Source organism: Schistosoma haematobium, chromosome 2 (genome assembly GCF_000699445.3).
Source record: "Schistosoma haematobium chromosome 2, whole genome shotgun sequence".
NCBI lineage: Eukaryota > Metazoa > Platyhelminthes > Trematoda > Strigeidida > Schistosomatidae > Schistosoma > Schistosoma haematobium.
Window position 1 is genome coordinate 11,844,005 of NC_067197.1, and position 13,789 is coordinate 11,857,793.

Genomic DNA, 13,789 nt, shown 5'->3' on the forward strand with positions numbered 1-13,789 from the left:
AGTTATAATAAGATTCACATGAAGAAATTCATTTCACGTTAAAAGTAACGAGTTTTACCGCCCCACCCCCTTCTACGCATCACAGAAAAAATAGTTTTTACATTAAACTCATTCATGTTTTGATCCATGACTTATTATTTGAATAGGAGCAATTTATAATTCGTGATATCCTTTAGTTAATGTAACGATTTACTGTACGTTTATAAGTTTGAAAGTATCTAGTGATATAACTTTCTAATGCAATAAAATGATTGAAAATTGACAGTTTACCGAATATATATAAACCTATACTTGCTTTGTTTATTAAGGTTGAGACAATTGGAGATGCATACATGGTTGTCTCCGGTTTACCAATACGTAATGGTCAGTTGCATGCGGGAGAAATTGCTACTATGGCTTTAGATCTGTTGAGTCAATGTGGGACATTTGTAATTCGTCATATGCCAGATGTACCACTTCGTTTACGCATTGGATTACATTCAGGTAGATCAACTATTTTAACGTGATTATAAGTTAGTCATGTGAATATTCTCGTACTGCTGGTGTAATCATGAACACTAGGATGCAGAGACATCTAGCTGATGAGTCCCAACTAGGATGAAACGCTCTTTTAATTCCCCTACTACCGACAAATCGATTTATTCTAGAGGATCTTCGAGCATTTCACAACATTTATGCTATATTATTTGTAACAGTAAATATATATGTATAACTTCCAACTAAATACTGAACTGTTTCCACCTAGGCTGATTCCTTTCAGTTGGAGTTGTTATTCCCAAGTTTTTAATTATTGATTGTTTTTAAGCCTTGTGATCGTGCTACTTATTCATATTAAGTAGCATGAATATTATTTAAACAGTTTTCTTACCATACATAGCTAAATTAGTTTTTTTACAATAAGCCACTCATCCTTTGTTTGGACAAATCGGTGGAGTAATTGACATGCATTTCGGTTACTCTCTCTTTTTCTCCTGAGTCTCTGTGTATATTTAAGGTTGAAATTTTTATTATTTTATCCAGTTTTCTGGATTTCTGAACGTAGCTCATAATTCATTTTCTTTAGTCTTAAAAGCTCGTTCCTTACATTGATTAATCCTGTTTATTATTTACGAAATCTCTAGTCTCATTCCTTATTTAACAGGCACTTCATCCATTTGATTGTAATTTTCTAACTAAAAATCACATCCGTCATATTTGATGATTAGATAATATTACAATTTCAAAATTATTTACATAATACATTCCTAGTTGTGGCTGCATCGACCACATATTCACTATTTGTCATGCTTGTCAGCGCCTGACAATGATAGTTTTTCTTGACTTAAAATCACCATTTGATTCTGTAGACCGAGAGGTTCTGTGACAGTGTCTTTCATTAAAAAGTGTACCTCATAAACGTTATGAAGTCTCTATACTCAAACACTACCAGCCGAGTCAGAGCTTATGGCGAACTGTTATCTGACATTGCGACCTCTAAATGCATCGACAACTTCACTTATCTTGGAATTCTGATCAGCCATAATTATTTGGTGTCTGACGAAATCTCTGAACGGATTCAAAAGGCTCGTTTGCCTTTTGCCAACACTCTTTTTCTTCCCTTAAACCATGAGATTAAAATTATTTTATATCTTTCTTTCTATCAACTTATTATTTCTTCCTATATATTATATTCTTATACACAATCTTTCTTTTATATATTACCACCATTGAGGTAACTACTTCTATGAATTCGGTGTTCATCTTGTTGTGCTAATGAGGTGTGGCAACTTGGACCGATGCATATATGTGCCTGGTCCTACGTCGTAGCTGACTGACTGACTGACATAATACTTTCTGACTAGAGGTAAATTTCCACATTACTGCTTATGTTAATAACCGCAAGACTCATTCGGCTGAATTCTACTTGAGATACTGATCACTTCTTGATCTTAAATCTTTTTACTTATAAGCTTTCAATTTTTTCAAAAATGAGACTATCAATCATAATTTTATTCTAATTTAATACATCAAACAGTAGTATTGATCGAAATAGAGGAAATTATCTTTGTTTTATACCATAGGTTTTTCACAGGCTGTGATTAGTCTCTAGTAATAATAACCGCTTTATTAAATACCCCAAGTTTGGTTATAGCAAAGAATTCTTAGAATTAAATATTCATTACTTCTATAAATTCCTTTTAGACATATATCTTATTTGTATTTATGAAAAATATGCATTAAAATATCTTCTAATAGTGTTTATTTATCATCAACACTGAAAGTGTTCAACCATCGTCTTGCTGTATAATCTCAATTTATGCTGCTCTAGTTACACAAAAGAATAGTTTAGAATGAAAACATGCTAACCATTCGAGTTCTTCCACATTTATCTTATAGTACCTGAAAGCATAGCATATTCCGATCACTTTCGATAAGCATCCGCATTAATTTTAGCGCTTTATACATACATAATTATTTCATTAAAATAAATCTACAGTAAGGAACTTTAATAGATGTACAGTTCGAAAATAGGAAGTCAAATGTTTGGTAAGTCCTCCTTGAAACAGTTATGAGCAAAGTGTCAGTTGAATTTCTTCATGGCAATTAAATCATTTGAATGAAATGAAATTTATTCATCGAGTATTCTAACGAAACTAAAATAATCTTATGAAAATCCTTTAAATATCTTGTAGTGGTTGTGCTTCGTTGACCAATCACCCTCGTAACCGTTATCATATAATCCTCAACGGTGTTTGAAATCAGAAGGCAATGAGAAGCAGCGACTACAGTTTTATTAGCAGATAACTCAGACCACAAAGCATTGAGGCAAATGAGTGAGTCAGCAAATCGAGAGTGTAGAATGTGTAGAGGGTAAATGTAAATATATATATATAGTGAAATGAATGGATCATCGAATCAATTAGGCAGTTAATAATAACGCTAGCAGAATGAATATATGGATAGGCGGTAAGCAATGTTCAAGCATACATATTTCATACAAGCACAGCAATAATAAAGGTACAATAAGTTGTTATAGTAAGGATGACTTTGTCAACTAAATAAGTTAACAAAATGGCTTAACTGAGTTAAATGAGAACAAAGTCAATTTCACGTGAGTTGCTATGATCTTACAAACATTATGATGAGTATCTTAGAGATTTAATATTTTACTAAAAAGCATAATTCATTGATAAATTTTTGACTTTAGGATCATGTGTTGCTGGTGTAGTTGGATTAACAATGCCGCGATATTGTTTGTTTGGAGATACAGTGAACACTGCATCTAGAATGGAATCAACAGGATCTGGTAAATTTCAACACAACTATTCCGATATCTTTCTTAAATATCAGATGATGTATCAATTTTGTGACAAAATTAGGAAACTTTAACCTCCTTGTTGTTTTTAGTTTTCGTTTTAAATGTTTATTGTTGAAAACTGTTTCAAAGGTAGAATAATATTGTCTAATATCTGGTTATACACTAGAGAAGTCTAGAAAACTCGTATAAATATTCGTCTTTATTGATCGTCAGGTTGACAATAAGAAGTAAACCAAGACAGGTTATAAAAAGTGTGGTAGATTAAATGACACTAGGAAAACTACATTGCATTCACAGATGTAGACAATTATTCATGATGTTTTATGTGGTAAATTTTTATCATAAATTATGATTCATGGCCGATAACACATTTGATTAAAAGTCACTTTTTGATCACTAATAAACATCTTATTCATAATAAATGATAGTTGAATTCATGAGTCCATTAAAGCTAGACCACCATGGAAAACCTGGAAGCACTGGACGGTTGTTTCGTCCAAATATGGGACTCCTCAACAGTGCGCATCCACGATCTCGTCTCATACTAGGACGAAAAGGCCGTCCAGTGCGTCCATGTTTTTCATGGTGGTCTCATAGATTCAACTATAAAATTATTAAGATCTCCATAAAACCCTTTTCTGATAATAAATCATAGATAAACTTCACAATAGTTTTGATAATTTACTCTAAACTAAATTAGCTTTGTTTTGTCGGTTAATAACCGCATTACATCTAGTCTATTCGGATAGATATGATTTGGTGAAAATATTAAATGTAACATACTGAAAGTATACCCAAATTTAATGCAGTTCAACTATAAGATACCATTTGTTTGAATTATTCGTTAATTCATAATTCTTAACACTTGATTAGAACAACTGATATCTATTTTTGAATCTGTTCTATAGAATCATTCAGGTTTTCAATAGTTAATAAAGAAGGAATGAATTGAGCGAAGAAATTTCTTTTCAATTAGTTTTTCATCATGGTTCTACACTAATATATATACGTTTTACAATAATAATATAATACTCATCGAGTGGATACGTTACGTAATAATTACATAATGACATTTAAATTAACATTGATTAATTGGAAGAGAGAGGATTATTAATATTCAAAGTAATCAAGAAGTTGCTATGTTGCGTAATATAAGAAACAAAGAAGGAATAGAATTTTACCGGATGGTCAATAGGATAGTAGTTACGTAAGAATCAAGAGATGAATGTTGAGAAGTTATAAGGCTCAAAAGCGATAGAATCAAAATTATAAAAATTACAAAAATTTTAAAATAAAAATAAAAAATGGAAGAAGTATGAAAAATAGTTCTTCTGACGGAAATTTTATACTGAAGGCCAGGGTAGAGAAAGTGATTGTACGAATTTCTTTTGGATGCAAAGGTCAGGTTTGTGAACATGGATTGCGATGGCTTCCGCAATGTGCAAAAGGCGCACTCGTAAACCATGTGGTAGATTTGATGGAATATTGTAGATAACCTTAAAAGCTTTATTCACTTCGACTTGATGACTTGTGCCAACCGAGTGAGAGAGAATAGAACTTTTAATCATTTTCACCTGTCCTTTGCTTAGCCATGTTGGATGATGTTCTGTAATGCGGTGACGGACCTGTCGAATTGTACACCCTATGTAACTGGATCCACAGGAGCAGTTGAAACGATAGATACACATAGATTTGGCGAATTCTGGCAGTCTGTCTTTAATGGATGTTCCTATTTTCGGGTGGTTGTAGAAGATGACATTTAATCTGGCAACATTAAATGTTTTTTGTACAGCTCTTCTTAGTTTCTGAGTCATGACTTCTTCAATGGTGTCATTTATGAATTGTAGTTTTATGAATAATACCTTCTTGGGGACAGTGAGTATTTTTGTCCTTGTTTTCTTCTCCGTCATATGTTTTTCGGTGAATTTCATTGGGTACCCATTCAGACTGAGTAGGTTCCGAATATTGTTCAATTCATCTTCAATAGTGTCTTCAGAACAGATCATTCTAGCACGATGTGTCAAGATCTTTATTAAGTTACTTTTGTATCTGATTGGAACTGCACTGTGGAAATGAGTGTATTGACCAGCTGCTGACTTTCTGTGTACTCTTCTTTTTATAGTTCCGTCTGTTCTTCTAGTTAGTTGGACATCTAGAAAAGATATGCTATTATTTTGTTCATCTTCTGATGTAAAGTTAATTGATGGGTGAACGTTATTAAATATATTAAGTAAATTGTGCTTATCATTTTCTTTTTCTAATACTATGAAGGTATCATCTATATAGCGATAATAAGTTGGTAAATGGGTAATTGTACTTTTGAGTGGTCCATTTTCCAGTTTTGCAAGGAAAATATTAGCCAGTAGAGGGCCCAATGGTGATCCCATGGCGACTCCATCTAGTTGTCTATAGTATTCATTGCCAAATCTGAATTGGACGTTCATAGTGCATCTAAGAATTAACTGTTTTATCGAGCATGCGGGAATCGGGGTTTCTATGCGTCTCGCCGTTAGTTCATTGCAAATAAATTCAACCGTTTCGAGTAGTGGAATATTAGTGAATAATGATGATACGTCAAGTGATATCATGAATTTATTCTTGACTGATAGATTTTTTATGTTCTCCACAAATTCAAAGGAATCTTTGACACTATGTCTGACAATTTCTTTGTGTAATGGTTGAAGAATTTGCACCACCCATTTTGCTAAATTATGATACGCTGAGTTATTCATCTCTAATACTGGTCGGTTATGTGTATCAAACTAGGACAAAGTGACCGTATTGTACTACCAGCTTTTCAATAGTTGTCGAACTCAAATCAGTGCTTGATCTCAATGACGTTATCAAACTCGAAACACATTCTTTCGAATTTTGACCATCTAGAAGTCGTTTATGTAGCTAAATAAAATAAACATTTGAAAATTACGTTGTAATAAATTATGTAAATCCGTTATATGTACTTACCTAAGATCCCATCTGTTTTCTCTTCATTAAGGTGAACTACATAATCAAAAACATTAATTTATCAGTTTGACTATTACAAAATTCATAGAAGTAACTCACTCAGAGATTTATTGATAATACAAAACAGTCAGTGTATAAAATTCAAATAGTAACCTTTAATTCTCTATCTAGAAATAAATATCTTAGTTTTCTCTTGAGACGGTGGAGAAGATTTGTAGCTCAGGTGGATGATTTTGATGGAGTTTTGTTCTATGAACTGGATGATTTGGTCGTGGAGCTTTTATCGTTCTTATGAACGATATCATCAGTACAAACTTCAGATAGAAGTGAAGTGTTCGAATTTCTTCACATGTGGTTTACAGCTTGTCCTGTACAATTACAGTTGATTAACTTAAACTAATAACCTAAGTTAAAATAGAGTGATATTGTATCATTTAGAAGGAGAAAAATTGTCAGTCATAAACAAGTTTTAAATATCAGATTGTAAAGAAAGAAAGACATCTTGTGTAATTTAAAAATAAAACTTCTATATCATAAAGCTAGTAGTTGGTACAATGTGGAAAGGAGTAAAAAAACATTGAATTATTAATAATGGAAGGTTAAGATAGCGACAGAATGAGATACTGAACATTCTGTTTTTGTACAAAAAACTTAGGCTTGAATAGATAGAAATCTAGAGCCTCCGCTCTATTCTCTTTGAATCAATTCGCCTAACTGTAAAGTTGATTTTGAAGGAGGATCCTGATGAAACAGTTTGACCCGCATTATCAAGATATCCTAAGATTTAACGTTTGACTGACTTGCATAGTTACTTAGATAGCCAGGGAGAGTAACGTTTGTAGATGTGTTTCGAATGAGATCACTTTATGTGGCTAATATAACCTGTTCCATATAAGCAGGTAATTTGACGGGTGCATATTAGTTTGTCCAAAAGCGGAGCTTTTCTTCTATACAACGACTAATCAAGGACCGACTGGAAAAGATAATACGAAGTTCAGCTGAATGGAATGTCTTTCACAGAGATCTTGAGAGCCTGATTTTCAGAATTTTTACTCCAAGATCTCCTTTAAATTATATGTGCATAAAGAGGGCATAACTCGGTGTCAAAGAAAATCTTTTACATTTTTTTGGCTTTCTACTTTTGTTAATAATTCGCGGTGGTAGCCATTGTTAGTAGATGCCTGAAGTAGTTCATCAAGTTTGATATCAGTCATATCATCATCACAGACTCATTTGTCCTTCGTGAAGAGTGAGTAAGATTTTTCTTTTGGTTCAAAAAAAATCCAACCCTAAAAATTTGTGTTCTACATTAGCTCCCTACATTAGTGATCTTCGAAGAGAATTATAAAATTTCATTTTTAAACAAAACATTCATGAAGTGTCATTCTAAGTTCGACGTTGACTCTTTTTTAAACGTAACTGATTGATAGCAGCTGTTTAATTCATTCAGGATGCTATCGAAATCCATATTCTTACCACAAATGATGAAAGTATTATCTAAATATAATTTGTATAAGATATTAATTGTCAATTATTAGTCTAATTATAGTGCTTTTGAGATTGACAATAAAGAAGCATTCAGCTAGAAGTGAACAGAGTGGTGAAGAATGTTCAGCTTAAATAAATGAAATCACAGGAAAGATAATTTTCTTGGCTAAATTGTCTTCATTTATTCGTTCATAAGCCAATGAATTCCTTTATTAATTAACTAATACAAAACTACATAGAACTTCATGTTACAACATCTCAATAGATTTGATAAAAATACTAATGATAACTTAGTAAATTAAACTGATACTTTGAGCGTGGAACAGATTTCATAGCCCCAATTGAATAACAAACCAAATTTTAAACGAATAAATTTATGAATATGTACATATATTTTTTCAGAAGGAGAGTTTTATGGAGACTGTAGCAATTTAATAATTGAATTCATGAGTCAATTAAATCTAGACCACCATAGAAAACCTGGAAGCACTGGAAGGCTGCTTCATCCTAGTATGAGACTCCTCAGCAATGCATTCACGCGCGAGACCTAAGGTCCTGGGTTCAAACTCCGCGGGCGGGATCGTGGATGTGCACTCTTGAGGAGTCCCATACTAGAACGAAACGGCCATCTAATGTTTCCTAGTTTTAATTGACTCATGAATTCAACTATTATATATATATATATATATATATATGATTTATTGAACCAAACTAACTGCTTATGAATTATGTATCAATTAATTAAAAAGGAAGTTGGAGATCCAGACACAACTATCGACCATTCACACTTTACTCTGTCGTTACAGAATGAACTACTTTGGTTAATTAATTTTTGAAATAATTTCCTTAATTCTTATTCATCATTATATATATAAGTATAATAATGAAATATTCTTATATATTTTTTCTAAAGCTTTTCGTATTCATGTTAGTCCAACTACAAAATCAATTCTGGATATTTTGGGCGGTTATCATTTACAATTACGTGGTAAAGTTGAATTAAAAGGCAAAGGTTTAGTTGATTCATTTTGGTTAATTGGAAAAGATAATTTCAATAAACCCCTACCTGATCCACCGCCATTAACTGAGTAAGATATGAGATTTATATTTAAAAAGTTATTTCCCTAGGCATTATCTGTTTGATGTTATTTTAATGATTATTATGGTTTTTAGAGTAATTTTAAAAAAGAAATTTGGTAAATTATAATAATTTAGGAAGTAAATAACCTTAGATTATTAAATTCATTATGCCTATTAAAATAGTGAAATAAATATCATTATATTCACTTGGTATTGTTTACTTAAATCTTCCCATTGATGTTTAGGAAGCACAGTATGCATATATGCCAATAGGAGACTGATCAATTGAAGTCCTAAACATGAATAACAAGATTCAAGTAAACAATAGCAAGTGGAGTTACACAAGCTAGTGGCTATCAGGACTCAGTAGCTAAGTGGATAACGTGATAGCGTTTGAAGCGAACGGCACTGGGTTCGAGTCCCAGAGTGAATATGAACTCTGGGATGCCGGTACATCCGGCTGACGAGTCCCAAATAAGATGAAACGTGCTTCCTGAGTTCCACTGCTAGCCATTATCCATCTTTGTTTATAAATATTACAATTTCTTTATCAAAATTTGATTGGATCAGATTTATAATGAAAGAGAGTGATAAATAAATATTCTGTTACAATACACGTGTTTAGTAATTAGGATTTATAGGTTTCATAATAAAAAATAAAGTAGATTGTGAACAGATCATCATATGGACTTGAAAATACACATTAGGCATATAAAACACTAAACATGAGAGATAAAACTGGAAAATGAAATATTTTGTTGTAATTTTTGAGGTAGTCAAATATAGATGTCCGTAAGGGAGAACAAAACTTCATGTGTGAAAGAGATTAAAGAATTTTCAGTACAATGTATTCAGATGCAATTTGATATTTATTAGGATAAAATTACTTTTTACTTTAAGATAAATAAGTAGAAACGACTTCAAAACATAATGAAAGATACGGAAATATGGGAGAAAATAGATCAATAACAAAAAAAAGCGATCTTACAAACCGTATTCTATATACTGACCTGAATCTATGATGCGTATAGCTAACACATCTCTAATACAAACGGGATATATTTGTAAAACTCTGATATCATAGATCCAACATCGAAATTTTGTTAGACTAGTTATCACAAAACATAAACCGAGGCTCCAAAATAGTTTCATACGTTTTAATTGGTCAAGCTCTGACTGTTCGAAAGACCCTTTTGTCATTTAATATTCATATTGAAGAAGTAAAGTATACTATTCTTAAGACTAAGACACATATCTCTTGGAAGAAGAGAGAAAGTAACTATTTATTTTGAAATTGTTTGATTAGTCATTGCTAGCATCATGAAAGTTGTTACTTTGACACAACCATTTCATACGGCTCAGCTCATAAGGTTACTGGTTACGTGTTTTCGTGCAATGGAATTTCATAATCAACGAAAGAAACCCGTTAATTCATATTTTAAAAATGGTATTTCGGTGAAAAGAAAGATTCTGGTTTCATATGTATACCCTGAGGAGAGTGTGAATTTCATAGGTACAAACTTAAGTTTATATAAATTTGAGTGTGTTTCATGTATAAGTTTAGAAATAACATAAAAAAATACATTGATGAGTTTTCTAATAGTTGGAGTCAAGCTATACCACTTTATAGTATTTCTCCGTGTATTTTTGTGCTTATGTATTTTGATTAGAATTTAATTTGAATGCCATTCATTAAAGAAAAAAAACAAACCATAAATAAGTAATATCCAGTTTTCCTCCACTTGCACTGTAAACTGAAACGTTTAACACTAACGCTTCCATACTTACGCCAGTTACCCCTCGTGGAGGAGAATAGGCCTCCCACCAGCATTCTCTTGAGAAATCCTTTCCAGTTGTTTCCAGTTACTATTCATCCGCCTATAGCTCTTCTAGGGCTACTGTCAGTCCCAAGCGTGGGGTCAGCATCCCCATCCGATTCATTATGATATATGTTGATAATTGAGTAATTCAATCATTCATTATGACTCCAAATAAATGAATAATATTATTCATTTCATTTCCAAAATAATCGATCTTTCAAAATTAGTTTTAATTAGCTAAATATATATCTCGTCTATTATTGTTATTATCTCTGAGTTTTTTTTCTTTTTTTTTTATTTACTTTTAGGGGAGATAATCATGGGTAAGCTAATTTATTTCATTATTAAAATTGTTTTTATATTGTAGAGGGCTCATTTCCTCTATATCTGACTCCAATAAATGATATCCCGTTAACTGAGTATTTAATGCAGGCTAAATTTCTTAGTAGGATTATGGATCTACTCGAGATTATTCAGAAGCCTGAACGCCAGTTGTAGAGATATTTTATTGTTAAAGATAAAATCCACAAGAGTACAGCGAGCAAGCACACTGTGAAACCAAGAGTGTGTGTGTGTGTGTGTGTTAAAAATCCATATATATTTTTGAGTGTTAATCAAGTGCGGATAAATTTTTGATTATCTGTAATGTTACAACCAATACGAGAATAGATTAAGAATTCATGTGCAGACACGCTCTCAATCATACACACTCAGAAATTAACATAGTGAATTAAGTGTCTGAATTATAGTGAGTAGACAAATAATACATTAGTTGAATGGGTTTGCTACAATATGCACATAGTTTGTATTCATTTACTGAAAAGGTGAAATTGAATCTTTATTTTGATAATAAACACTTTCAACAGTTATCAGTGTCCAATATTCAATATTAAGGAGAAAATGAATTTGATGGAGAAACTATATGATGTGTTACAGATGATTAGTTTATAATCTGATAATTAAAGATTTATAAACGTATTGTAATTCATAGAAACTGTTATTATGAATTAAACTCTTAGAATTAATCGGTATTTGGGACTTATCAGGGAAGTTTACCTGTTATGTTGATATCTATAATTGATTGGTCTCTATTACTAAATATATACTTGCTCAGTCGATCGTCTTATATTGCCCAACAACTAAGAGTTTTAATATATTTAGATCCAAGGAGTACAATTTATATAAACTAACTCTTAGAAAGTGGAAAAGAATACTCAGTCTATCTTACTAATCTTAATTTATACTGTTACAACTATTGAGTGTTCTTTAGAAATTCTAATATATTGAGTATACTTGGTTATAAGAACATATTTTTAATAAGTTGACAAGATAATAGGTATAATCGTTTCAAAATTTTAAATATGTAACATACCGGCTATAATGAGGAACTTATTAGCCGTTCATAAAACAGTATTTATTTATGAAACAATTAATAATAATGAACGATATAATCAAGTTGGATATGTAGTTCGACACCACTGATGAACTCTTACATGTTGAGTTATTTATTATAGTAAATGAGTAAAAGTTAAGGCTAGAAATGAGGAGTTGGTCTAAAATTTTGTTTAGGAGTGTCAGAGTTTAGAGGATTCCAGTTGAGGCTTAGTATTAAGTATTAAGGTTAGAATTCAAGATGAGTTAGAGTGTACTGGTTAAGATTTAGGATTAGGATTGGAGGACAACTTTTGATTCGCAAAATATCATTGATTATGCCCTAAATCATATCATGTATGATCGCAAACATTTTGCATCAGAAACCCGTATTCCTTGTAATTTAGCCTATACAATATATTACATTTACTATTTGATTGTCTTAAGAATAGGTTCCATCAATTTTAAACAATTTACGAACTTGATATACACTACGTTTACTGAATGTATGATGAAATACATGCTAACGTACACTCCTCTCACTTTAAATTTAATTGTTTCCATTGATTTCTCTTTTAATTCTATTTTTTTAGTTTGGCCTCTCTACTTAAACCAGAAGAAATAAAAGCAATGGCTGAAAAAAATAAAGCCGATAGTATTGAATCAGTTGAAAAGTTGAAAAATGAGGATATGCAAACCCACGTAGAAGAAAAACCACATGGTAATAATTCACCTAGACGAAAATCTAGCAGTTATTCAGTTCATTTTACTGGAGAAAATTCCGATCAGCCTATTAGATCTTCACAGAATACTGAACGAAATAAAACTGATAAAACACATCGTAGATCAAGCAAAGGTCCATTGCCTCCAGTTAATTGAAGAAATGGAATGAATTCTAAAAATAGTTAAAATGCACAAATATAATGTAGAATAAGTTTATTCTCTTAAATAATTATATGGTACATGATTTGATCATCAATGTTTAACATTGAATCAACATGTATAATGAATATATTTGGTAGTTTATCACTGAAACAATGTAGAGATAATTTAAACAAAACGATTTACATGCAAATATATAATCTTGATTTTGATTTCAACTAATTTGTACAATGTTTTACATATATAAAGAAAAAAGATATTATTGATCTTTGAGCCTAATAAATTAGTGATTTTATTGTTACTTATTCATACATTTTGTTTACGTTCCATAAGTTTCTAGGAGAAGGGTTTATTTAGTTTCAAGGAAATCACTATTGAAGCTAATAATGATTATTTGAGTTAATGTATGTACCTTGACAGGTTGTTTGTTTTTTTTACGACAGTATATTTTCTCCTTTTATTTGTGTATATGTAAACAGTATATTTGATGTATTTTTACATGAGCACTTATTTGGTTGTTTTATTTGCAGGTTTTATTTTGAATTAACTTAGTGATCGTACAGGAAAAAGAAAGATAATCTGTATTAAAAACTGTCATATATTTTATTTATATTGGGCAATTACCAGCTTACGTAACTTTAATGACATTAGATTGTTCTTGGAACATTAGATACTTTGGGTTTTACATAGTGAAACAGTACTGGTTTAAAGCCATCACCCTATGATTTTCCCAGAAGACAAACAAGGAGGATGGTGGTGATAGTTGGGAGGGAAGGTATATCAAGGCGGCCTGCTTGAGCATCTGGGCTACCTGTTCCTGCCATCTAGATATTTCAACAAGCTATCTATTTTTGTTTGTTTTAATATATCATTATGTCTATTAATC

The 13,789-nt window shown here is 31.5% G+C and overlaps 1 protein-coding gene across 1 annotated transcript in view; it reads left to right on the plus strand.

Annotated features, from left to right (window-relative positions):
• Positions 1–13,184, plus strand: part of GUCY2F (Retinal guanylyl cyclase 2) — a gene marked incomplete at its 5' end in the record, with an annotated part of 47,535 nt that extends 34,351 nt beyond the window's left edge. The window contains 4 exons of the mRNA XM_035732732.2: positions 309–483; positions 3,188–3,286; positions 8,664–8,838; positions 12,615–13,184. Of these exons, the coding sequence (XP_035585897.1) occupies positions 309–483; positions 3,188–3,286; positions 8,664–8,838; positions 12,615–12,900 (735 nt within the window). The 3' untranslated portion in view covers positions 12,901–13,184. The remainder of the gene's footprint in view (positions 1–308; positions 484–3,187; positions 3,287–8,663; positions 8,839–12,614) is intronic.
• Positions 13,185–13,789: the final 605 nt, after the last annotated feature.